The following is a 26,709-nucleotide window of genomic DNA, read 5'->3' on the forward strand; positions in this document are numbered from 1 at the left end:
CATTCCCTTTTATTGATTTCAGAAACAACCTCGCAGATCTGTGATTACAACAGAAATTAGTTTGACCCAGGGGAGCTGCATGTTTTTCCTCTAGCAACTCCCTTTCTACTCACTCACTCTTCAGAGAGAAACATAAGTCAAATCATGATTTTTTAAAAGAAATCAAATGCTTTAATGGCATTTCTATTTTTACAGTCCATACAATTTGTATAATCAACCAAACATTTTCAGTTTTTGAATATAGGATACAATATTAAACATTTTTTAACGCTGCACACACAGAGACCGGTATCTTAAAAGATACAGGTTGTACTGCATCTTTCACTAAATTATTGGTTCCTTATTAAAGTAAAAATGACATCTCTGACCCGTATAAAAGGTGTTGGAACATAACATGATTTCAGCAGTTGTACACACTGATACCTGTCCATGGGTGAGTTTGTGTTGTGAATAACTAAGACATGAAGTTTAAAGTGAGAGGTACCCTGGGGTCTCAGCAATTCCTTGTACCAGTATACTGTATAAAAAACACACAATATACCACTATATTACACCATTGCCAATACTACTGCTATTGTTTTTTAACATCATTATTAAGTTCAACAACAGCTCTGTCAAAACAACTGACCAACAAGAGTTAATTTCACATGCAATTGTAATGGGGAACTGGTGATTGATATTGATGTACATAGACATATGTTCAAATAAAAATCAACATTTTGCATTTTGTCCCTTTTGTGAAAATCACTGAGCTTATTGGAACACAAAAAAGATCAACCTAATAGTATGCAATCTTTTTGTAATAAATTATTCCCAAGCAAACAAAGTATTGCAGTAGAGGACTGGAAAAATAAAGCACAAATCTCAACTGATAGTGAAACAGCACAGTAAATCATACTACAATTATAGTAAAAAACTAATCTTCGTAAAACAGTACAAAGGGTATGTGATGTTACACTGCACCACACTTCAGTCAAATTACACATCTCACAACTGTATGCTACAGTGGCACTTTAAAGTGACAGAATATATTCTGGTGCAAAAAAAACTAGGTGATGTATTTGTGGTACAACAGCTTAGCCTCTCAGTAGCACTGTTCCCAAAACTGGCCCCATCCTTCTTCCAAAGCAAAGAGTATCTGCTTATTCTGTTGTTCTGATGCAGACAACACCAGTGGTCAGTCAGCTAGCTAACTTCCTTTGTTTCAGAACCTGGAAGCTTTCTGACGGAACACTGGAATTATTCTACTAGAGGTTTGAATCGGAGCAATAGAGTGTGCAGCTATTCTTTGCTTTGTTCAGTTTGTGGTCGTGTCAGTTTCCTTCTCTTTAAGAGAATCCTCTCCTCCTTTCAACCTGGAGAAATGAGAGACAGATCCAAAATCACTAGGTATGGGCTGTTTGTTATATCTAAATAAGGTCATAATTTAAGTGCACAAATAATACACTTGTTTTTGAAGTGCTAGGAAAAAGACAATGAGGGAATGTTATTCAAACAACAAACATGTATCTGTAAATAAAGATGTATTTATAGTATTGGCATTGCTTTTGTGAGTGTGCAGAATATGACACCACTTTTACATGAAGACACTAAAAGGTGAAATTCTGACAGCGCAAAATAGATGATCGTCAAAAAAGACCGTATTACCTCAAATATAGTCAGCGGGGCACTTATTTCAAGTACGATGAAAATAAAGAGCCAGTTTGGAATGCAACAAATGTACGATGTGATCACTGTACCTTCATGCTGCTACTGTAAGTATTTGGGAGTAGCACGGCCTCTTCAGACAATAGCACCACTTTTTGGCGTTGCAAAATGGGGCCCTGTGTGTCAAAATTGCACAGAAATAAAGTACTACAAAGTTCAATAGTACTCTGGTCAGAAATAAGGAATGCTATAGTTCATGACCTCTGCTTCAAAAGGATTCTTAACAAATAGTTAAGAATAGAAAACAGATTCTGTGTATGAGATGGGCAACAACCTCCCCTAAATATCCAGCACACCCATACACAAATCGTAACTTTCCATAAATGTCTGAATCTTAGGGAGACGGTTGAGTGACGACCTTCTCCAAAAGTCACACCCTGCTCTTCTCCATGACAAAATGAAGCCCTTCTCCCCACAGAGCACCCCCCCATCCCCTTGACTCCCTGATTCCCCTCATCCCCAGTGTCCCTCCCCCCATCAGTGTCTGAACCTGTAGGAGATGGGTAGTAGCAGGTTGTTCTTCTTCAGGGCCTGCACCCTGCTGAGTGTCTCTTCGTCCAGGGCAATGTAGCAGCGGCGTGCGTAGTCCAGCAGCTTCTCCTTGGACGAGTCAAACTCGCCCACCTCCGCCACCTTCTCCGGGGCCACCAGCAGCATCTCAGCGATGGGCGTGGTGGAGGCCACCGTGTTGCGGTCCACCCCGTGAATCTGGAAGGCCTTGGACATGTTCTTCAGCCGCTGGTAGGTCAGCAGGATCTTCTTATAGCGGAACAGCACCCCTGCAGCGTCTTTGACTAGAGGGGGAGGAGATGGGGATTGATTAGGCCTACTTCAAGGAAGGAAGGAACAAAGCATTTCCAAAGCATTCGAACCTGGCCTGAGTAAGACGTGTATTAACATGGCTGCCATTGTCCCTCACCTCTCTGCCTCTCCCTGGTGATTCGGAAGACCCGCCTCCTCTTCATCCCTGGGTGCCCACCGCTGCTCATGCCCTCTGCCATCACTTCCTCTCCTGAAATCATTTCCTCCTCGTTCATGTAGCCATCCTGCTCCAGGAACTCCTCGGCCTCCCCCAGGAGGGACAGGGAATCTGAAACGGACGAACAAGAACATGACAAACAAGACCGTGATAAAAAACAACTTTAGACTAGATGTGATAGACTAGATGTGCTCATAGTCTGGATTAGAGGTTGTCACGGAAGTGAAAATTCATTCCTGTCCCGTCAGTATGAAAATGTATGCACTCACTAACTGTAAGTCGCTCTGGATAAGAGCGTCTGCTAAATGACGTAAATGTAAATGTCTGGTCCTGTACTGTCCTGAAGCCGCAACAGTTCTATAACCCCAGAACTTTCCTTTCCCATCCAGATAAAAATCCCAATTTTTTACGCACAGAAATCAGAAATAACTTCCTCCATTAGCTGCTCATCTCTGTCCCCCACTCTGCGTGTGAGTAGTCTTCATCAATGACTGTATATATGGTAACCATAGCAACTGGTTCGTTTGGCTGCTGCGCAGCGCTCACGAGACAGTTGCCTGCAGTTCACACACAGCTGATAGCAACCACATTACCAGATGTTGGCCCTCAACAAGATGAAATGCCGGAGGCCGTATCTGCCACCCTATCGGCCATCCTACTCTTTACCTCAGATGGCACAGGTTTAGTTAAATACGCAAACAATTGGGCTTGACCGCTAACATTGTTGGTAGAGCAGCTATGCCGCTTCATGCCGCTTGTCTTGCTCTCCGGTTGGTGCCGTGTACTTAGTTGCTTGACAACTCTATCACATTTAGCTAAAACATCACTCTTTCCTTTTAATGGCTCTAATGTTAGTGATGGGTCCTTGGCTGCAACGAGATACTGCAATTCCTCTCTTGAAGGCTTCATCATTCACTGACATACGTTGGCATCTGAGGTAAAGTAGTGACTGGCTACAACTGGAGCGAGGCGCGAGCCGACAGAAGGGGGAGGGCGGAAATTACAAATAATTTTAAATATTTTTATTAAGTAAACTATATTAGGCCTACACAGTTCATTTTTTTTATGAAATGCTCCACACATTAAATATTTAGAACCCCCCCCAAAAAACCTCCCCTCACTTATAACTATTCCTGTACTGCCCGTCCCTGTGGACTCCCATCCTGTCCTGAACTTGACCCTAGAACTTCCCTCCCATTCCTGCCGGAATCCCGTTGAACCTGCAAGAGTCCTGTTCCCATGTCAACCTCTAGTCTGGATCCCCTTACCTGGCCCTACACTCCCGTGTGCATTCATGTCACTCATGGTGGTTCTGTTAGTGCTGCTACTTCCACTGCTGTGCCCCTGCAAGAGGGTCTGGGAGGCCCCGGAGCTGAACATGGAGCTCATCGCGGCCATCTGATTGGCTATCGTGCAGGAAGTGTGGTTTTTGGGTGGGGCCATGGCAGTGGGGGAGGGTCTTCGCTGGAATATCTGACGAGAGGTGAAACGCTGTGGCTCTGACTTCTGCTCTGAAAGGGTTAACGATCGGAAAAGGAGAAGATCAATGAGGGTGATCAGTGAACTGAGGCCAGTAGTGGTGAGAGGTGATGAGAATGTATTGAATATGCTCCAGATCTAGATACAGGCATCATGAACAACAAGGGACTAGTGAGGTAATAAAGCAGTTCTTACCAGCTGGCCGTTCTCCCTCTCTCCTCGCCTTCCATTCAAAACGTCTAGAGTCATAGCCTGCAGGAGGAAAAACAATGGTTCCTGAGAATAAATCTATGCCTGTAAAAAGTAAGTTCTCTTACATGCTTACCAAACTGGCTCCGCGCATGCGTCTGCATGCTGGTTTTGTCTATCCCCACCAGACGCGTTCATTACACGCAGGTTAAAATACCAAAACCAACTGTGGACCAACTATATTAATTTGGGAACAGGTCGAAACACAAATGAAACGTTCATGGACATTTAGCTAGCTTGCTGTTGCTAGCTATTTTGTCCTGGAAAATAAACATTTGGTTGTTATTTTACCTGAAATGAATATGGTCCTTTTTCTAGCTGGATCTTTTTAGAATTTTTACCCATGTTGAGTCATACAAAATCCACAGATAAAAAGGGGAAACCTAGTTAGTTTTTCTCCTTGTTCATTCTTCTTCTTCTTCTGTGGATTTTATATGGCGGTTGGCAACCATATTTAAGGTGCATTACCACCACCAAATGGACTGGAGTGTGGACCTCCATCTTTCAATAATCCACGTGGGTATATGCTCCTAAAAACCAATGAGGAGATGGGAGAGGCGGGACTTGCAGCACATCAAGCGTCTAAAATAGAACCAAGTTCTATTTTAGCGCCTGGCTACGCAGATGCTGATTGACGCGTGCAAGCAGTTTGGATGAAATGATTGAATAACATGTATGTGTACATTTATTTTGCAACGCTCGTGCACGCAACGCGGGTGGTGTGGTCAGCATGTTAGAACTTCTCTAATCACAATACATCTATCTCCATCCTGGTTGTATCCCCCCAGTGTCCATCCTCCTTCCCAAACCCTCTCCATGCCCCTCTCTCACCGTTGCTGTACTGGCTCTCGCTGGGGCCCTGGTTCTGATGGCCCTGGGTCTTGGTAGAGAAGATGAAGCGGTCCAGCTGGCAACGCAGGAAGTCCCTCTCCTCCTCCAGGTCCTCGATGCGTTTGTGCAGCCACGAGTTCTTCTCTAGGGAGATCTGCAGCTGCGTCCGCAGGTTGGTGATCAGCAGGTACGAGCTGCCTGGTGGGGGGGCGCCCGAGGGAGGGGGCGACTCTGAGAAACCCACACAGGAAGTTAAGGGTCAGGGAGTGAATATCAGGATTAATCTTAATCACTAACTGATTCACACCGGAGAAACCAGGTGAGTGGACTCACTGGACTGTCCTTCCAGATGGTCATTCAACTACATTAATCTATGGGCTCTGATCTAGTAGGAAGTAAAAGCTTTGATATGAACCGTCAAAACTCTGTTCATTCTGGTTGAAGAAGCCTTGCTGCTCAAAGTTGTTCTCCTCAAAGGGAATGGAGATTTCATAGGCGTCCTCATTCTTCGGAGCTACAGAGAGGGAGAAATATACTGTAGTCCATGCATACATGCACCATTATGGCTAAATAACTGTTATCACTTTGTCACGATGAGGTAAATACACAGCTATATCAATGATGCATATTTTAGAAGGAGGTTTCATAATCTTACTCTGCATGGGGTGGGAGCCTGTGTGGTTCTTGGAGGTAGGCACAACATCATTCATATTTCCCTCCTGCATCTCGTGCACCCTTCATTGTACAGAAACAATACAGGTTTATTAATTTATTGCATTAGGCACACAACATCCAACGATGGAAAACAACTCCCATTGACGATGTTTCGTTGCAAATGTATGCATTCAGTTTTGTAATAACTTTGAAGTGTTGCCTTCAGCTTGCTAAGCATTCGTGCATGCAATTATGCCACTAGATATGTAATTACTAGTAGTTACTGTATGGCAATTCTCAGCTGAGATGCATAAGTTACCTACTTACGTCGCACAGATCGCTTTATTCCCCTTTGTCTAACGTTACACTTGCGAGCATACTAGCAAGTTATATTAGCACATTATTCACGATGTTCAACATACGGTTGCTTATAAGATGTATAATTAAAAATGGACACGTTAGCTAGCTAACGTTACATATCAAATTGCTATAAGGAGTCTTCTAATCTTACACAGGCTAGCTAGCTAATCAGCAGCTAGCTATTTTACTAGTAGCAAGCTAGCTGCTTCTTTTACGCACAAACTATTTTCTGGTGGAGTTCTCCACAAATCAATGATATACGAACCGTTATTCAGTCGTTATAACACCGTATTTCATACGTAAATCCCATTCATTCTGTGCACTTTCGTACCTAGCTAGAACAATAACAATTTAGCGTTTATTTTACAAGCCTTGTTTACGTCCTTCGCCCTCATTTCCGGTTACCTAAGGGAGAGTCTACCGTGTACCAATATTTGTTTGTAACGAAAAGGCGCTGCTGTACAGTCAGTGTTCCCTTACCAGCTGTGTCAACCCAGGCTTCGCACTGTAAATACACATCTTTATCAATGGAAAGCTCTTGTGTATTGTATTAATTGTTAATTATTAAATAAGAACCCATTATATTATATACTGAACAAAAATCTAAACGCAACATGTAAAGTGTTGGTCCCATGTTTCATGAGCTGAAATAAAAGATCCCAGAAATGTTCCATAAGCATCTTAGAGAATTTATAGAATTTGGCAGTAGGTCCAACTGGCCTCACAACCCAGACCACCTGTAACCACGCCAGCCCAGGACCTCCACATCAGGCTTCTTCACCTGCCGGGATCGTCTGAGACCAGCCACCCAGACAGCTGATGAAACAGAGGAGTATTTCTGTCCCTTTTGTGGAGAAAAACTCATTCTGATTGGCTGCGCCTGGCCCCCCGGTGGGTGGGCCTGGCGCCCAAGTGTGTACGCCCCTGCCCAGTCATGTGAAATCCATAGATTAGGGCCTAATTAAATTATTTCAATTGACTGATTTCCTTATATGAACTGTAACTCAGTAAAATCGTAAGACATTTTTGCATGTTGCATTTATATTTTTGTTCAGTATATACATTATATTTCATATTCCAAAAGAAATGTCAGTGTGAAAAGAAAAGTAAAATATTGTTTGACAGGTTTTTCTTGCTTTCGTTTAGTGCTGCTCTGACCAAAGGACACCGGACCAATAATATTCGTCAGTGCAGAAAAGCTCAGGTGAGGGGGGAGTGGAGAGGTGTCAGGTAACATTATTCACTCATGAGTCACTGTTTTTACCTGCCAGTGAAGAACCGGAAGGATACAGTTTGAGTGGATTCTACTTACATTTTTAAGAGATAAACATCGAAAAGATACTAATCAAAACGCATATGCACCTGTGATGAGGTGAGTGTTAATCTGCTATGTTTTTCTGTGTTTAAATCCGCTTTTTTACCGGCATCGAAACACAAAAGTGTCTCGGTTGTGCTGGGAGTATCATAGCCTCAGGTGTGGCACCTGTTTGTCCTATGAATAAAGATACATTTATTCATTGATTTATTAATTGATACATTGAAGAATATTGTAGGAACCTACCATGTTAGATGAAAAGGTAAAAAAGTGTAGGCCTAAATACACAGACACAGTAAATATTTGAATAACATACTGTAGTTATTTGACCATGGTTACATTATTTCAAACATACCTGTACTTTAATAGCTACAGAACATACATGCCATGGTGTCATGTTTATGTTCATACAACATCCCCCTACTCGACCAGTAGGCCTAGAGTGAGCCCCCTATCATTGCCAGAGGTGACTCCATTGTGATTTTACATTTACATTTTACATTTTAGTCATTTAGCAGACACTCTTATCCAGAGCGACTTACAGTTCATACATAATTATTTTATTTTTATTTTATTTTTTTATACTGGCCCCCCGTGGGAATCGAACCCACAACCCTGGCGTTGCAAACGCCATGCTCTACCAACTGAGCTACATCCCTGCCGGCCATTCCCTCCCCTACCCTGGACGACGCTGGGCCAACTGTGCGCCGCCTCATGGGTCTCCCGGTCACGGCCGGCTACGACAGAGCAATGTCAATGCACAAGATTTATGTCTGTCAATGTGCCACACACCTCACCTCTCCCACCTCTCTGTCCCCCAGGTGAGTGACCATGGCGCAGCACTATGATGGTCTGTCCCACTGTAAGCTGGCCCTTGTGTTTGCCATATTGATGGACCTGCTAGGTGTGTCTGCTCTGCTGGTGGGGGTCTTCGCCCCATTAGAGATTAAGGGACAGGACTTTGGGGACCTGCTGGTGTACTCTGGGGCTCTACTGATGCTCATGTCCCTGGGAGGCTGGGTCATGTGGTACAGCGGGAACATCGAGGGCCTGACCTCCAGGAAGGAGCTAGGGGGAACCATGGGTGCCATGGACCGGCTGGCCCGCTCCCTCAGCCGCAGGATACGACTCCCCAGGAGCCACAGCAGCCCCTCATGATGCTTCATGGCCAGGCGGAGGAGAAGGGCATGGTTGTAGGGGAGGGTCCTCAGTGTCTCCATTAGACTATTGGCCCCTGACAGTCAAACTGCCTGGGGGTCCGAGAGCGGTATTGTTAGCATTGAGGGAGTGCTATTAAATGCGGGCAGGAGGGAGGAGCACCCTTCTCAAATCGAACAGTAATCTCGCCACTCGGTCATGTTGTCATCATGTTGTTCACATTTTCAAACTAGTTTCATTAGGAAGGCAGATAAAGCCTTTTTATCAAAAGCAACATTTTTGTATGTGAAAACACAGAATCCTACTTATTACTCCACTACTTCGTCATTTTTTTTTTGAGCTGACTTCGACGTCGGCCAAAACGGGGCACCGGGCTCACGACCAGGAGGAAGCCCGGTTCCGAAACGAATGTAATCAACGCTAACCCGCTTCACCCGGGGCATTAATAAGATTCCGTTTTTAAGATACATTTTTTATAGAACTCCCTCATTCATTAACCCAAGTTCTACCGCCTCCATGGTGGAAGAGACTTACATACTGCTTGTTCACTAGTGTCAAGTACAAGATGGAAAAACTGTTGGTCATTGCTTTTTATTGTGACTTGACCTTTGCTAAAACACCTCTGGTAGATAATAGAATTGTACAGGATTTTAAACGATCAAGCATGATGGAGGCTATTCATAGTTCATACTCGGTTGGTTTGTTTAGGCTTGAATCTGTACAGCATTGGTATTTATATTAATAGTAATCCATGTGATGTGGTTTTCCTTTAATCGTAATAGGGTTTTTGTATTAAATGATACAATTTTATTAAACTATAAAATAACCTACCATAGGGCATTTGTGAAGATTTGGGGTGAAAAGTATTGCATTTGAAAACAGATATTTTATGAAAGTATTTACAAAAGTTTATTTTTCATAGATTTAAGTAGATACATAGATTGTCTTGCATAGAGTCCAGTTATGATTAACATTTTCAGACATGATTCACACACAAACACTTTCAAATACTGCATAAAATACTTTAAGTATCTTTTGAGACTTCCACTCTCTTATCGCTCTGCAAATGAAAAGAACTTCAAACAAAAATTTAACAAACCATATGTGTTTTACAAATGCATAACATAAGATAATTTCTCTGGGAGAAATACTAGCAGTTTTTTTCTAGAATCTTTAAGAGGATTAGCCAATCATTTCAAAAGATAAGACACACACACACACACACACACACAGATAATAATAAAAGTGCAATTACGCTGCAGATTTACCCAGCATGCAATGGGAACTGAAGGCCAGGGTCTTATGCAACAATAGTTATTAGGAACCCAGCAGCTTCAACACTACATCTCAGTATCAATGTAAACAAGTTTGATCAAGGGTATAATGACCTTGTGCAAACGTCATGGAATGATGATATGAATCTGTGTGCATGTTTTGTGGTAAAAACAAACCCAACAAACCATTCTTAACTGACCAACCAAAAGTCAGAGATGATAACTCTTACTGTAAAATACTTTGCTACAGTGATGATATTTACATTTTAATCATTTAGCAGACACTCTTATCCAGAGCGACTTACAGGAGCAATTAGAGCACAGATTTTTTACCTAGTCGGCTCGGGTATTCGAACCAGCGACCTTTCGGTTACTGGCCCAACGCTCTTAACCGCTAGGCTACCTGCCACCCATATATGATTACCATGATGAGGAAACATGTTCCACAAAAAATACAAAACGTTGTACAATGACCAATCTCACAGCAACGATTGTCAAATCACATTAAGGCACACATAGAAACTGGGTTAAATAGGTGATAGGTTTAGTCAAAGGGATGACGGTAGCAACTGAATAACAGAGTGAGACAAGAAGGATTAGGCTGTGATGTCTTAATTTAATCCCAAGATTCTAGGACAAAAATCCAAATGGATCTCCTAGTGAATGAAGCCAATTAAAACATGGCTCCCATGTATACTTCCTGGTCTCTTGTATGACATCTCTGTCTAATCCTTCCTTGTCTCATTCTAGACTGGATGTGGGTGTGGTCAAAGGGCAGAGCTGGGCAGGGAGGGGGTGGGGCTCTGCCAGATGATCATGTGACTGCGGTCTGATCGCAGCGGGGCAGCTTCGGGCGCGCCTTCATTCGCGTCGTCCCCTGGGGAGGGTAGGAGGGAGACAGTCAGTCAGACAACCACATACGTAAACATTTATGCACACATGACTGTAAGACGCTTTGGATAAAAGCGTCTGCTAAATGGCATATTATTATTATTATTATTACTCTAATGACAACCACGTGAGGTCCTCAACTCACCAATGCGGAAGTTGATGTAGCCCTCTCCTCCACTGAGGATGAGCTGAGAGGTAGAGACTAGAGTCAGAGCAGCGCCTCCTGTTGTATAGGAGCTGGTCACACAGCCTGGGGAACACAGATATAGAATACTAATAACCATGTAATAACTGCATAGTATCACAACATAATACTGCCAAATAACTATGTAATAACGGCATAGTATATAATACTGTAGAACAGGGCTATTCAACTATATTCCTACTGGGCCAGATGTGTAAAAAAAAAAAAGTTAATTGCAGGGGGCCCGGACATTTTCCACATGCGATTATTCTTCGGAAGAACTGTATAAAAAAAAGCAACGCACACCACCAATAAAGCACTTGTCTTAAAATGAAATGTTGCTAAAAGTAATTAGGGAAGAAGTGGAGGGCGCTCAACCAACATGAGTCGAGGAGCAACCCAAAAATGTGCTCATCATTGAAAAGGAAAAGTCGCAACGCTCGCGCACCATTTTAACTATTAAAAGCTTCTTAAACATAATTTGGTAATTTTAAAATCTGAAAACTAAGCATCTTGATAAATAACACAAAGATGTGTCAAATCAGGTAATGCCAAATTCCAGTCTGAAGGAAGGATACTTTGAATTCATTTCCCACAGTCATTAGGTGCATGTATTTGTCACACTTCCTTCTAACGCGTCCTTGCAAGCATCAGAGAGGGACACAGAAGGCACGTAGTGTTCCTGAGAGTCGTAGCTTTCTGGAATGGGGTCATAATATTTTGTAGCTTAAACCGTTCAAACACTAGAGCAAAATTCATATGAAGAAAACATTAATCAACATGCCACATAGGCGCTAGAAACCGTAAAAAAACGCTAGAAACTACACTATAGACAACCACCATAGTGCTTGTCATTTTGACACTGAATGTTGGATTTTGGAGGGGATTTCTTTTGCAGATCTTTGATTAAGGTTCAGAATTAATCAAAGGGCCAGGCTAAATTAATAAATGGGTCTGATATGGGCTGCGGGCCGCCAGTTGAATAGCCCTGCTGTAGAATAATTGCATAATAACTTTATCGTTACACAACAGTGAAGGAATGAACAACGATAGGAGATTCTCACCAGGTGCAGCAATGATGAACTTGACAGCCTGGCGGTGTCCATGGTAACACAGTTGTGCTGCCGCCAAAGAGCAGTATGGTATAGAGGCAGACTCTGAACCTATGGAACGCAGAGAAGAAGACAATTGACATGTGACCAGTGTAATGCCATAATGGCATTATGTCTCAGGTCATTCTGCTGTTGACCTCTGGGGACCAGAGGTTAGTACTCACTGAGAGACACGGGTATGGAGAAGATGGCGCCACTTCCTGTTCCCACCCACAGCCGGCCAGAGATGACGGTGAGGGAGGAGATCTGCAGCGGGGAGAGAGACAGGAAGGCAGGGCCTGGAGAAGAGAGAGATCCAAACAGTCAGGAACTTATCAATTCAAGCAGAGTGGGTTCAGTTTAGGGGTTGAGGAGGTAAGGCTTGAAGCAGAATTGAAGAAAATTAATTCAAAGTTGTACATTAACTTCTACAGTGGGGAAAAAAAGTATTTAGTCAGCCACCAATTGTGCAAGTTCTCCCACTTAAAAAGATGAGAGAGGCCTGTAATTTTCATCATAGGTACACGTCAACTATGACAGACAAAATGAGATTTTTTTTCTCCAGAAATCACATTGTAGGATTTTAAATGAATTTATTTGCAAATTATGGTGGAAAATAAGTATTTGGTCAATAACAAAAGTTTCTCAATACTTTGTTATATACCCTTTGTTGGCAATGACACAGGTCAAACGTTTTCTGTAAGTCTTCACAAGGTTTTCACACACTGTTGCTGGTATTTTGGCCCATTCCTCCATGCAGATCTCCTCTAGAGCAGTGATGTTTTGGGGCTGTCGCTGGGCAACACGGACTTTCAACTCCCTCCAAAGATTTTCTATGGGGTTGAGATCTGGAGACTGGCTAGGCCACTCCAGGACCTTGAAATGCTTCTTACGAAGCCACTCCTTCGTTGCCCGGGCGGTGTGTTTGGGATCATTGTCATGCTGAAAGACCCAGCCACGTTTCATCTTCAATGCCCTTGCTGATGGAAGGAGGTTTTCACTCAAAATCTCACGATACATGGCCCCATTCATTCTTTCCTTTACACGGATCAGTCGTCCTGGTCCCTTTGCAGGAAAACAGCCCCAAAGCATGATGTTTCCACCCCCATGCTTCACAGTAGGTATGGTGTTCTTTGGATGCAACTCAGCATTCTTTGTCCTCCAAACACGACGAGTTTAGTTTTTACCAAAAAGTTATATTTTGGTTTCATCTGACCATATGACATTCTCCCAACCCTCTTCTGGATCATCCAAATGCACTCTAGCAAACTTCTGACGGGCCTGGACATGTACTGGCTTAAGCAGGGGGACACGTCTGGCACTGCAGGATTTGAGTCCCTGGCGGCGTAGTGTGTTACTGATGGTAGGCTTTGTTACTTTGGTCCCAGCTCTCTGCAGGTCATTCACTAGGTCCCCCCGTGTGGTTCTGGGATTTCTGCTCACCGTTCTTGTGATCATTTTGACCCCACGGGGTGAGATCTTGCGTGGAGCCCCAGATCGAGGGAGATTATCAATGGTCTTGTATGTCTTCCATTTCCTAATAATTGCTCCCACAGTTGATTTCTTCAAACCAAGCTGCTTACCTATTGCAGATTCAGTCTTCCCAGCCTGGTGCAGGCCTACAATTTTGTTTCTGGTGTCCTTTGACAGCTCTTTGGTCTTGGCCATAGTGGAGTTTGGAGTGTGACTGTTTGAGGTTGTGGACAGGTGTCTTTTATACTGATAACAAGTTCAAACAGGTGCCATTAATACAGGTAACGAATGGAGGACAGAGGAGGTGTTACAGGTCTGTGAGAGCCAGAAATCTTGCTTGTTTGTAGGTGACCAAATACTTATTTTCCACCATAATCTGCAAATAAATTCATAAAAAATCCTACAATGTTATTTTCTGGATTTTTTTCCATCAATTTGTCTGTCATAGTTGACGTGTACCTATGATGAAAATTACAGGCCTCTCTCATCTTTTTAAGTGGGAGAACTTGCACAATTGGTGGCTGACTAAATACTTTTTTCCCCCACTGTATGTGGGCCATTACATGCTCACATCAGCAATATAAACATTAACAGATTAATGAACTGAGAATCCTGTTCCTGTTCCTACCCAGTGTTTTGGTGACCAGAGGGGTCAGATCCACATCCTGCAGGAGCCGGCCAGTGGACCAATCAAAAAGCCTGAGTGTAGGGTCGAGCCGGCAGGACGCCCACACACCACTTCCTGCCGCACACAGGAAACGCACCTGCTGCTCACTGCGCTCCGAGACGGTTAAAGTTTGCTGAAAGAGAGGTGGGAAATATACACAAAAGAATACAAACCATTCTGAATTCACACACACAATATCTTCAGCTTCGTCAAACTCTTTACCTCCACTTTTCGATTCTCGACATCGACTACATGAACCCGATTCCAGTATCCTACCCATAAGCCCGCCCCCTTCGCTAGGCAACAGCGAATGGGCTGCAGTGGAGTTGATCCCAGAGGCAAAACCTCATGTGACTGGAGATCCCAGCCACCTGTCAAATATAGTGGTGATTAGTCATCATCAGTCTCTTACAATAACAGGTTGTATTTGGTCATGGCTAGATATGATACAGTTTATGTCAAATTGACGTCAAAACATGTTTGTCTTTTTGCATTTTAGCTAACCCTAAAAATGTTCTTAACCTTAAACTAATTATCCGAACCGGCTACGCTAATTATCCGAACCTGTTACGAAAAGTCCATTCTGATATAAGCTGTATCCCTTCTAGACAAAACTGTTGTCTCTCAATAAACTTAAATGGTACCACTTCTTCCTCCTTTCCTTCATATGCACTGATCTGATCCTGACAGTAGCCTGATATGATCCTGACAGTAGGCTGACCTGATCCTGACAGTAGCCTGATCTGATCCTGACAGTAGCCTGACCTGATCCTGACAGTAGCCTGACCTGATCCTGACAGTAGCCTGACCTGATCCTGACAGTAGCCTGACCTGATCCTGACAGTAGCCTGACCTGATCCTGACAGTAACCTGACCTGATCCTGACAGTAACCTGACCTGATCCTGACAGTAACCTGACCTGATCCTGACAGTAACCTGACCTGATCCTGACAGTAACCTGATCTGATCCTGACAGTAACCTGATCTGATCCTGACAGTAACCGACAGTAACCTGACCTGATCTTGACAGTAACCTGATCTGATCTTGACAGTAACCTAAGAGGGGGAATTACCTGGGTTGTGTGAGAAGAATGCAAGCGTCCCATTGGCTAATCCAGCAATGACTTGACCTTGTGAATACCTGAAAGGTTTAGAGTTTAAAGTAAACATAAATAAAGAAAAAACATGTCATATTCAAACTGGTCATCCTTTCAGATCTAGTCATCCAAGTGTCCAACTGTAGGGGCTAGCGGTCTATAGCGGACTGGGTACAGGAGTACTCACGTGAGAGAGTGCACACCCTCAGACAGAGAGATAGACTGCAGACAGCGCCTCCTAGCTGTGGACGCAGAGTGGACCAACACACTGGGAATGAAGGGAGGAGGAAAGCGAAAAAGAGAGGAGAGGGAGAATGAGGAACTGTTTAACATATCAGTGAACAGAATGGTTTTGATCTCAATGCCTCACCTTCCTTCCTGAGTTCCAATCCACACAGTTCCTGAGGTCTCACCTGATGACACAGAAACAGAACAGAGAAGTTAAGCTGGATAGCTTTGCCAGTGTTTAAAGCATTGTTAATGGAAATAACTAGTTGAGTGATGATTTGGAAATTATGGTGGCTGTGGTTAACAAGTCTACAGAAATCTAAAATTGGTAAGCTGATCCTAGATCTGTGCCTAACGGTAACTTTTACCCGGAGAGTAATAGATAGCACTGACCAGTAGGGGGCACAGCACAGATGCATAGGGCGGGCGAGGTGGGCGGGAGGCTGAACAGATCCAGCACTGTATTGGACCGTGCAGGGTCAATCACTGTGACATCACTACTGGAGGCGGGACCAGAGACCGCCCACACAGCACACTGACAGAGTGGATGGAAAAGAGGGAGGAGTGATGACTACTACTGAAACATTACAGATCAACTCCTAGCCCAGTGTTTCTCAAACTCGGTCCTGGAGACTCCAAGGTGTGCACGTTTTGGGTTTTTCCCTAGCACTACACAGCGGATTCATATAATCAAAGCTTAATGATGAGTTGATTATTTGAATCAGCTGTGTGGTGCTAGGGCAAAAACCAAAACCCCTTGGGGTCCCCAGGACCGAGTTTGGGAAACACTGCCCTTGCCCCTACCCACTAGGCATTTGTGTGTAGACCTAAAAGGCTTGGATGGGTGTAAACAGTATGCTAAACAACATGGTTCCATCTGGCCTGTCAATGGGCATGATGGAGCTACTACCATATTGCTTCTACCTATCAAACCTTCCAGATCTATAAGAAGTGCCAGTAAGGGCTAGGGGTCGATTTTGCATTGAGAATACCATTGGCATGACATGGTCTGAAAATGGTGGTTAGATGGTAGTGCAAGTGGTAGTTACTGTGACTAGAACTAGTAATTAGACGGTAATGACCACCTTACCGTTGTCTCGCCTGAGATCTCACGTGGGACAGCAACAGCACAGTTCAGCTACAGAGAGAAGACACAAGTTAGGGACTGTGTCGCCTGGGTAAAGACTGTCTGGGTTAAAAACCGTAGCACTGATTGTATAGACATGTTTCTGAGTAGTATGTCCTACCTTGGCTGTAGCATCTCTCTGGTCCAGCAGTCTGAGCTGCACTAGGACAGGCACATCTTTGGGCTCAGGGGTCTGCTCTGAGGAGTCCTGCAATAATCACACACAATATACTGTATATACCAGATTAAGGTTTGTGTCTACTTCCACAGTCTGTGTGTGAGTATTTTCACCTCTGAAGTAAAAAATATGTGTTTACCTACAGTGCCTTCAGAAAGTATTCACACCCCTTGACTTTTTCCACATTTTGTTGCCTGAATTTAAAATAGATTCAATTGAGAATTTGTGTCACTGATCTACACACAATGTCACAGTGGAATTTTACAAATTAATAAAAAATGTAAAGCTGAAATGTCTTGAGTCAATAAGTATTCAACCCCTTTGGTATGGCAATCCTAAATAAGTTCAAGAGTACAATTTTTGCTTAACAAGTCACATAAGTTGCATTGATTCACTCTGTGTGCAATAATAGTGTTTAACATGATTTTTGAATGACTCTTCATCTCTGTACCCCACACATACAATTATCTGTAAGGTCCCTCAGTAGAGTAGTGAATTTCAAGCCCAGATTCAACAACAAAGACCAGGGAGGTTTTCCAATGACTCGCAAAGAAGGGCACCTATTGGTAGACGGGTAAAACAAAAAGCAGACACTGAATATCCCTTTGAGCATGTTGTTGTTATTAATTACACTTTGGATGGTGGATCAATACACCCGCTCAGGGATTTCACCATGAGGCCAATGGTGTTTTTAAACAGTTACAGACTTTAATGGCTGTGATAGGAGAAAACTGAGGATGGATCAACAACATTGTAGTTACTCCACAATACTAACCTGCATGACAGAGAGAAATAAGGAAGCCTGTACAGAATAAAAAATAGTTTGCTATAAGGCACTAAAGTAATACTGTAAATATGTGGCAAAGAAATTGATTTTCTGTTCTGAATACGAAGCGTTATGTTTTGGAGCCAATCCAACACAACACATAACGGAGTACCACTCTTCATATTTTCAAGCATTGTGTAGGCTGCATCATGTTATGGGTATGCTTGTAATCGGCAAGGACTATGGAGTTTATTTAGGATAAAAAATAAACGTAATAGGTTGAGTCTGCTTTCCAACAGACACTAGGAGATTAATTCACCTTTCAGCAGGACAATCATCTAAAACAGTTGATTGTTGCTTACCAAGACGACATTGAATGTTTCTGAGTAGCCTAGATACAGTTTTGACTTAAATGAGCTTGAAGATTTATGCCAAGACTTGAAAATGGCTGTCTAGCAATAATCAACAATGATCAACAACCAACTTGACAGAGCTTCAAGAATTTAAAAAATAATAAAAATGGGCAAATATTGTACAATCCAGGTGTGCAAAGCTCTTAGAGACTTACCCAGAAATACTCACAGCTGTAATTGCTGCCCAAGGTGATTCTAACAGGGGTTGAATACTTATGTAATCAAGATAAATTAATGTTTTATTTTCCATAAATGTTCTAGAAATATAATAATTTTTCTTCCACTTTGACATTACAGATTATTGTGTGTAGATCTTTGAATCAATTTTTTAAGTCAAGGGGTGTGAATACTTTCTGAAGTATGTGTGTGTTTGTGTGCATGTTCACCTGTGTGTGTGACAGAGGTATGCTCCAGCCATGAACCTGGCGTTTTCCCAGGGTTCCCCAGACATGGGAGCGGATGTCTCTGTACAGCTCCCTCCTCCTGACCCGCGGAGACAGGGCTGCAGCAGGGGAGGCACCACTGGGAGGAAGGAAGAAGAAGAACAGAGGGGAAGAGGGGGCAGGGGTGAGAGAGTGGTTTATAAAAAATATGTACTGTATTATAATAGTTACTAATGTAACATTTTTACATTTTTTACATTTTAGTCATTTAGCAGACGCTCTTACCCAGAGCGACTTACAGGAGCAATTAGGGTTAAGTGCCTTGCTTAAGGGCACAGACAGATTTTTCACCTAGTCGGCTCGGGGATTAGAACCGGCGCCCTTTCGGTTACTGGCACAACGCTCTTACCCACTAAGCTACCTGCCGCCCATGTAACCTATGGTAGTAGATGAGGTGAGTTCACTTCAAACCTTACAATGTAAAGCACTTTGAGCAGTTGGAAAGAGCTCCATAGACATGTAATCCCATTATCATCATATCAACGTACTCTGTCTGAGTCGTACTGACAGCCTGTTGCCGTGGAGAGCCCAATGGTGAGTGAGTGAGGGACGGTGACGTCGGCAGGGCCAGCGCTAGAGCAGCGGACGGAACCAAGGGGTTCTTGTTCAGGCCAAACAAACGGTTGAACCTTGAATGGACAGAGAGACAGTTAATGGTTAATTTGACTGCAATGGACCAGAAACCATGACCCCCTCACAGGAATACAATAACTCTTACACATAACTTTCCTATAGGCACTCTGGTCATGTGCTTAGGCTATAGACCGTGTTGCCACTGTACATTTAAGGTAAATAGGAACAGCTATTGAGCTAAATGTTGTGAAGTCAGGGGCCAGAGCCAGGCCCAAGACAAATATGTGTGGTTGTGTGCCTGTTAGCAGTTCAAGGTCTAAAGTGGAAAAAGTGGTTAACAGCATCTGTGGACTTCTTCACTGCAATAATTGCCAAATTAAAAACAGTTGTCTTTTCCTTCCTGATTCTTCACTCCCTCACGCTCACCTTCTCCACACACTAGTCCTCTCTCTCTCCGTGATCCTCTCTTCTTGGGTGGCCCTGAAAAGAAGGGATGACTGATGTTAGAAATGTGTTATTCCCTTCTCCCTTTTCTACAGGACTATGAAACCTCCGGTCAGTCTACTTCTATGGGGGAAGACAGGCAGGTATGGTTACCTAATAGTCTGACTGCGTCTCACAGCCTCCTGCAGCTCAAACAAACGCTCCTTATACTGATTCTTCTCCATGACAACACGGGACATCTCCGACCGAGTGAACCGACGCAGCGATATGGGCAGAGAGGACTATGGGTAACAGATGAACATTCTAGTTAAGAGTACATCAAGTCCAGTTTAGAAACAGAAAAAGGTTACAACACATCTCTTAGCAGAATATAAAGCGACAACACAAATAAAGCCCTCTTACATCATCATCTGACTGGTTTGCTTCCAGTTCTTTCCGAAGTCTACATGAGAGCAGAAACACACGCAATCAATGAATCACACCACATGAACAAATATTGTTCGTATACTTTTTTGTTGGTTCTGCCAACCATCAACCACCTGACACTAGAGTTGTGTACCTCTTGGTTTCCTCCTCCATCTCCTTCATCCTTCCCTCCAATCGGGTGACAGTCTCCTGGCAGGATGTCACCTCCAGTTTAAGAGCTGACCTCTCATTGGTCAGCTCCTCCACACGAGAGATCAGCGCTTTCCGGGCCGCATCCACTAACTCACTGGGAGGGGGAGAGGTAGAGGGATAGAATGTTAGAGTGAGTGAGAGAGAAAATGAATGAGAGAGAGAATGCATAAGTGAGTAAATACAGTAAACAAAGGACCCATCGTGCTCCGTTTGACTTCAGGCCCAATGTGCACTCTGTCAACGTATCTAAATTAAACAGAGGCATAGTGAATGGTAAGCCCCCTACACACAGAGTTAGTCACACAGGACTAGTCATAGTAGAGTAATAATAAGTGTGATAAACGCAGGGACTTACTGGGTGTGTTTCAGTTCCTCATACTGAGAAACAATCTCCTCAAACTGGTCGGTGCTGCCTGCCCAGACAAGAAGAAACAAACAGTTCTCACCACAAATACCATTTACCCATACCTTAACCCTAAGTCAACCCTTTTCAGAACAACTAGCTTGTAATTGCTCATCAGTTCTCATGACATTGACACTTCAGTCAAGTCTAACTACTGCCTACTGCCCAGCACTGCCTAAGCTACCCCCTCCATCTGCCTCAGCTACCCCCCCCCCAGCCTCCCCTTGCTGTAAAATAGAGGTTGTATGTGTTTTAAGAGAGCAAAGGGCATATGTTTGATCTTATTTCAACATCCAGCGCAGTGTTTTACTGCAAACAGGGGGTGTAGGTGTGCCCTTGCCTAATGGCCGTACCTCTGACACTGGCCCCCTGGTCCACACTCTCTACGTATTCCCGACTCAGCTCTGACAGCTCCGAGAACACAGACTCAGTGTTCCTCAGCTCCCATTCCAGACTATCCATATCCTCCTCCTCCTCCTCATCCTCCTTCTCCTGCTTCACTCCTCCTCCTTTTTTGTCCTCCACCCCCTCTTCTCCCTCCTTCTCCTCCACCTCCTTCATTTCTTCATCCATGCTGGTCTTGGTCTCGTCTCTGATTGGCTCTTTGGTGTCTGCTCGGACCGGGGTGCTAGGGAACATGGGTAACAGAGAAAAGGTTGGGAGGGGGCAGTGAGTGTCAGTTTGTCCAACAGTAAAGTGTGTGTTGGGGAGATGTCCCATCAAAAGTATTTCTGAACCATGACAGACCTGGGAAGGGAAGTAGTCTGATTTACAGTTAACTAGTTGTGGCTGAGTTGGTTTATGGTTATGAATATGTAAAAGAGAAGCTTTCATGGTAATGCAATAAAGTCAGTCCAGTTCCGTTCACACACACATACAGGACATACCTGGCCTTCATAAGGCCATGAAACTTTGCCAGCTCAGGGGTGGAGCTTATGATGTCATTGATGAAGGACATATCTCTGTCTGCCTTAATGTCAATCACTCTATCGTCCTTGGTTACCGGTTCTTCCAACAGGGCAGAATCAGGAGGTGTTTCTGGCCTTAGATCAGTTAGCTGGAAAAAGGGAGGAGTCAGTAAGGACAAAATACTACTACTACATGACAGAACAGAGGTTATCATTCTAGAGAACGTACCTCCTGCCCGCTAACACAGGATTCTGACTGGCCCTGGGTAGATTGTGAATTCTTGGAGCGCACATGGTTACTAAAGACAGACAGACAGACAGACAGACAGGGCCCATTGTGACATCATAATGCAGTGAAAGAGATCATAAACCATAAAATGAATGTACCACAGTGAAAGAGATCTCTACATCTCTTTGGAATGTAAAGACTGCATACAGTTCCATGTTGTTGTAGTCATACTAACTGAATTGAGTGGTGGCTAACCTTAGTGGAGATCCCTCCCTCTCTAGATCCCTTTTCCTCTCCAGTAGATCCTTATAACTGAGCACCAACTGAGAGAGAGCGAGAGAGCGAGAGAATGTGAAAATGGAGAGAGAAAAAGAAGGAGAACAGGAGATACAGGGGGATAATAAGATACATTTCCAATGATGGACAGAAGCTGTTACTCATAGAAGAGTACACAAACATGGAGTCCCAAACAGCCTTGTCAGTCTAAACATGCTGTTGTCTGACCTTGTTGTGAGTGTGCTTCAGTGTGTTCAGCTCTCTGCCCAGTCCAGCCCTCTGCTCCTCCAAGGCCACCACTGTCACAGAAACAACACACAGTAGCATTTAGCATTAGCATCACATACAGTACAGCACGTCTCAATGACCAGGGTGCCAGTCTGATTCTGTTGTAGCCTACTTGCCATGGTCTTACCAAACTTCCTCAGTTTGTAACACAAAGGATATGAATGAAGGAAGTGAATCAAATAATATCAAATAATCTACACGGACATGAAGAGGTTAAGGCATAAAAAGAGAGCGGGAGAGAAAAATAGATAGAACAATGTACATAGTCATAATAGAATGTTTACTGTTCATTTCTGATAGTTTATTTCACTTTTGTTTATTATCTATTTCACTTGCTTTGGCACTGTAAACATATGTTTCCCATGCCAATAAAGCCCTTTGAATTGAAATTGAGAGATATAGGGGGGGGGGAGAAGAGAGAGCGAGAGAGAGAGAGAGGAAGCGATGGACACCCAGCCCCAGTCAGACACTCACATTGGTCAGCCTGCTCTCTGGCCTTTTTCTCCAGTTCTTTTTCCCTCCTCTCTCTCTCCTTCTCTCTTCCCCTCATCGTCCTCCGCTCCTGCTCAATCTGGTCATCCAACTCCAGATACCGCTAAAGGCAACAACAACAAAAAACATGTATTAAAATGAATTAAACTTTTTATTCATTAATTTTAAATCAACATCCTGAATTGACTGAGTTGAAAAGGAATTGACCCCAAACCCTGACCCCATATCATAAATAAAACAAAACAACCATAAACCATAAACACTTCCATCCCCTCTCACCTCCTGGCTCTCTCTCCTCAGTAGTTTCTCACTCTGGTATCTCTCCAACAGCACATCTCTCTCTCCTTTCTCTTTCTCGGCCTCCTCCTCCCTCTCTCTGAGCTGGGCTCTGCAGCTGGCCAGGCCCTCCAGGACCCACACCAGGATGGGAACCAGGGACTCCACAACCCCCACGCCATGGGTCTCTATCACTGTCTGTAGCAGGGAAGGAGGGATGGGGGGTAGCATCAGATAAGTGTGGGTGGTGATGGGAGAAGAGACAGAAGAATGAGAAGCCAGCTAGGAGAAAGAGAGGCAGGAAAGGGGCGATCGAACAGAAAGCAGTTGAGAGGTGGATATGATGTGATGTGTTTACCTGTAGTTCTGAGTACAGTTTCCCAGCCTCTTCACTCACAATGTCAGGGTCCAGATCAAGCTCCCCAGACCCACACAGGATACTCTCTCCACACTCCATCCCTCTCTATCTCGCTCTGTCTATCTCTATAAGCGAATGGGTCTCAGCTGATATGAGTATATGAACTGTGTGTCTGTCAATACACCTCTTCCTCTTATATATAAATACCTACCCAACTAGTTTATCTAGCCCTCTCACACTCATGTCTACTCCCATTTCATCCATCTCTCTATTGTACATGGTCCTTCCTCCATTTATACAGTAAATGACCCTTCTATTCTCCTTAAGGCCTCTTCCTCTGTTCTAGCTGTAGATGTAGCTGATGTCAGGGGGGTTTGGTGCCCATTCTGAAAGAGAGAGAAAAAAACAGAATCATAATCATTTCTACAATGTCAGTGGAAATGTTCGTTTTTTTTTCAATTTGAGGAAATATAGGCTTGCATATACATACTACATGACAATTTTTTTGTAAAAATCCCTTTACAAGAATCAAACCACCATCACCTGTTTCTCTTTCTGTTCTGTTTCCTGTGTCTCACTTTGAGGGCTAGAATGTGAACTCTAGACATAGAAGTGATACAGTGTGTATCGAATTAGTTGCTTTATTCACACTATGAGTCTTGTCTACTTTTAGATATGTCTGTTGCTCTCTACAATAACAGGTTGTGCCATCAGGCAAGTGACTTGGCAGTATGCAGAATCAGAATGACTTAACATTTAGCATTACTAAGCAAAATTACTCCATGCACGGTTAGTTGGCCTACTCCTTCTAATTCCCACAAACCGACGTAGGGTGTTTCCCACCCTGTCTTGCCCTAGCCAGCACACCTGTCCTCCTCACAAATTCCTTCTCCTGCCACCACCAGGCTCCTAACTGGGGATCAAAACACATGACAGTACCCACTACTCTGGTCTAGGCCTCACACTGTCACACCTACAGGCAGTGGACCCCATGTACACTAGACCAATGTCTGGCAAGCCTTGTCCCTGGATATGTATATCATTGATGACGTCTCTTTCTTGTTGATTGTTATTCTAAAGTAACTGTCAGATTATTATGCAATCTGTCCTCCAAGACGACTCAGACTGTACAAACACTTACCACCTGTTGCTGAATAGGCAGTCTGTATTGCTGGGTACTGTATGTACTACAAATATGCGCGCACACACACACTGTATGTACTACAAATATGCGCGCGCGCGCACACACACACACACACACGAGATATTGAATGACAGCAACACACGGACGTCCAAAGAATAATCGACGATGCAGCCTAAACCGGCCTAAAGTGCAATAACATGATGACGTTTGCGGTATAAATAAAGCATTGACTGACAACAGTCACATTATAGATCTTACGAGATCACTTGGCCAACTGTTTAACATACTGTGGTTCGGGGAACTGAACCAAGACGTTCACTCTGTCTGTTTATATGTTAACTCACCTTTGAGTCTCTTTAGTTCCCAAAACTTGTATATCATTTCTTGAAACGGGTAATAGTCCAGTCGTTTACTTTGGAGAAGATATCAATTACTCCTAAAGCGAGTTTAAAGAAGGGGGTGTGGTTTAATTGCGACTCGGTTGATCGAAGCCCTATTCTGGCCTATCGGAGTGATAAGACTGTCGGCAGTGTCCAATGGCAGTGTACAAGAGGCAGAACATGGGCTGGTCTTGTTTTCCAAGGGAGGGGGAAAAAGTTCCTAACTTGAACAATGACACGTGACGAGGGGAAGGCTGAATGGTTGTCAGGTGACCTTCTCTAATACCTTTCTGAATTTTTCACATAATATGACCTTTCACCCCTTTTTCCTTATTTCACTGACTGTAGTTCCCAGCGGTTAATCAAGTACAGTATAACTATGTGAACAACTGAACACTGCAGAAGACCAGCAGATGTTTGCAAAGACGTGGGCAGGTATTCAATTTCATCTACAGCAGTCATTCAACAGGCTATTGTAGATAAACCAGATCCAGTAGTGTTTTTTTACAGAAAATCCTGCTGACTATGCACTGAAATTGCAGGAAAAGTTTCCTTTCTACATAACGTGAGTGACTACTGTAATAACAAATAGTTTGGGGAAGTGAAGGAAATATGTAAGTGAAACTCAGTACTCCTAGGCAATTCATAGGCCTTTGCATGAACTATAGAAAATGAAACTAGTTTTGAGGATTGCTAGCAAGGGCATGAAGAATGAGCAGTACATTCGCCAGCAGATGGAGGCAAACACACACCTCTCTTTGTCTCTTGTCTGTCTATCTGTATGTACACTGACTGTACAAAACATTCGGAACACCTTCCTACTATTGAGTTGCACCCCCTTTTGCCCTCAGAACAGCCTCAATTCATCGGGACATGGATTCTAAAGTGTTGATAACATTCCACAGGGATTCTGGCCCATGTTGACTCCAATGCTTCCCACAGTTGTGTCAAGTTGGCTGGATAGCCTTTGGGTGGTGGACCATTCTTGATACACACAGGAAACTGCTGGGCACTGCAGTTCTTGACACACTCAAACCGGTGCGCGTGGCACCTACTACCATACCCCGTTCAAAGGCACTTAAATATTTTGTCTTGCCCATTCACCCTCTGAATGGCACACATGCAAAATCCAATCAGTGTAGATGAAGGGGAGGAGACGGGTTAAAGAAGGATTTTTAAGCCTTGAGACATGAAGTGGATTTAACAGGTGACATCAATAAGGGATCATAGCGTTCACCTGGATTGACCTGGTCAGTCCAGTTCATGAAAGAGCACACTCAGTGTTTTGTTCTCTCTCTCTCTCTCTCTCTCTCTCTCTCTCTCTCTCTCTCTCTCTCTCTCTCTCTCTCTCTCTCTCTCTCTCTCTCTCTCTCTCTCTCTCTCTCTCAACCATAGGATGAAATATAAAGTTTTTTGAGAGGCTAGTTAAGGACCATATCACCTTACCCGACACACCCAAGACCCACTACAATTCGCATATCGCCCCAACAAATCCACGGACGACGCAATCACCATTGCACTGCACACTGCCCTATCCCACCTGGACAAGAGAAATACCTATGTAAGAATGCTGTTCATCAACTACAGCTCAGCCTTCAACACCATAGTGCCCTCCAAGCTCATCAGTAAGCTCAGGGCCCTGGGTCTGAACCACTCCCTGTGCAACTGGATCCTGGACTTCCTGATGGGCCGACCCCAATTAGTGAAGGTAGGCAACAACACCTCTGACACGCTGATCCTCAACACGGGGGGGCCCA

At 43.7% G+C, this 26,709-nt stretch overlaps 3 protein-coding genes across 3 annotated transcripts; 1 reads left to right on the forward strand and 2 right to left on the reverse strand.

Moving 5' to 3' along the window:
* Nucleotides 1-145: 145 nt before the first annotated feature.
* Nucleotides 146-6,661, reverse strand: LOC311113356 (coiled-coil domain-containing protein 106-like). The gene is made up of 9 exons (XM_084156570.1): nucleotides 6,525-6,661; nucleotides 5,901-5,980; nucleotides 5,661-5,759; nucleotides 5,246-5,476; nucleotides 4,361-4,417; nucleotides 3,955-4,197; nucleotides 2,627-2,797; nucleotides 2,198-2,501; nucleotides 146-1,355 (listed from the first exon to the last, which is right to left on the reverse strand). The coding sequence occupies exons 2-9, from the start codon at nucleotides 5,968-5,970 to the stop codon at nucleotides 1,298-1,300; spliced, it is 1,233 nt and encodes a 410-aa protein (XP_084012696.1). The 5' UTR covers nucleotides 5,971-5,980; nucleotides 6,525-6,661; the 3' UTR covers nucleotides 146-1,297.
* Nucleotides 6,662-7,515: 854 nt separating this feature from the next.
* On the forward strand, nucleotides 7,516-9,765 carry LOC311117718 (transmembrane protein 238-like). The gene is made up of 2 exons (XM_084157556.1): nucleotides 7,516-7,631; nucleotides 8,396-9,765. The coding sequence occupies exon 2, from the start codon at nucleotides 8,406-8,408 to the stop codon at nucleotides 8,730-8,732; it is 327 nt and encodes a 108-aa protein (XP_084013682.1). The 5' UTR covers nucleotides 7,516-7,631; nucleotides 8,396-8,405; the 3' UTR covers nucleotides 8,733-9,765.
* On the reverse strand, nucleotides 9,622-25,035 carry LOC311117679 (C-Jun-amino-terminal kinase-interacting protein 4-like). The gene is made up of 28 exons (XM_084157551.1): nucleotides 24,917-25,035; nucleotides 23,429-23,814; nucleotides 23,074-23,268; nucleotides 22,777-22,897; nucleotides 22,243-22,313; nucleotides 21,994-22,061; nucleotides 21,739-21,808; nucleotides 21,489-21,658; nucleotides 20,955-21,229; nucleotides 20,554-20,611; nucleotides 20,140-20,292; nucleotides 19,983-20,022; nucleotides 19,734-19,861; nucleotides 19,563-19,616; nucleotides 19,052-19,192; nucleotides 18,507-18,642; nucleotides 16,885-16,971; nucleotides 16,728-16,775; nucleotides 16,031-16,172; nucleotides 15,780-15,822; nucleotides 15,597-15,677; nucleotides 15,386-15,453; nucleotides 14,535-14,683; nucleotides 14,274-14,445; nucleotides 12,358-12,471; nucleotides 12,146-12,244; nucleotides 11,043-11,147; nucleotides 9,622-10,883 (listed from the first exon to the last, which is right to left on the reverse strand). Exons 2-28 carry the CDS (start codon nucleotides 23,525-23,527, stop codon nucleotides 10,774-10,776), a joined length of 2,997 nt encoding a protein of 998 aa, XP_084013677.1. The 5' UTR covers nucleotides 23,528-23,814; nucleotides 24,917-25,035; the 3' UTR covers nucleotides 9,622-10,773.
* Between the last annotated feature and the right edge of the window lie 1,674 nt (nucleotides 25,036-26,709).

Source organism: Coregonus lavaretus (assembly GCF_964263955.1).
Source record: "Coregonus lavaretus genome assembly, chromosome: 3".
In the NCBI taxonomy this organism is placed as follows: domain Eukaryota; kingdom Metazoa; phylum Chordata; class Actinopteri; order Salmoniformes; family Salmonidae; genus Coregonus; species Coregonus lavaretus.

Bases quoted from the DNA above. Each gene is read 5' to 3' on its own strand.
- LOC311113356 (XM_084156570.1), bottom strand. From the start codon at position 5,970: ATGCAGGAGGGAAATATGAATGATGTTGTGCCTACCTCCAAGAACCAC. The intron at 4,418-5,245 runs GTGAGAGAGGGG...TTCCTCCTGCAG, and splicing joins CGAGAGCCAGTACAGCAACG to GCTATGACTCTAGACGTTTT. The intron at 2,502-2,626 runs GTGAGGGACAAT...CTCCCCCTCTAG, and splicing joins CACCAGGGAGAGGCAGAGAG to TCAAAGACGCTGCAGGGGTG.
- LOC311117718 (XM_084157556.1), top strand. From the start codon at position 8,406: ATGGCGCAGCACTATGATGGTCTGTCCCACTGTAAGCTGGCCCTTGTG.
- LOC311117679 (XM_084157551.1), bottom strand. From the start codon at position 23,527: ATGGAGTGTGGAGAGAGTATCCTGTGTGGGTCTGGGGAGCTTGATCTG. The intron at 21,809-21,993 runs GTTAGCCACCAC...GTCTGTCTTTAG, and splicing joins AGGGAGGGATCTCCACTAAG to TAACCATGTGCGCTCCAAGA. The intron at 18,643-19,051 runs GTACGTTGATAT...CCTTCCTCCCAG, and splicing joins GTCAGTACGACTCAGACAGA to TGGTGCCTCCCCTGCTGCAG.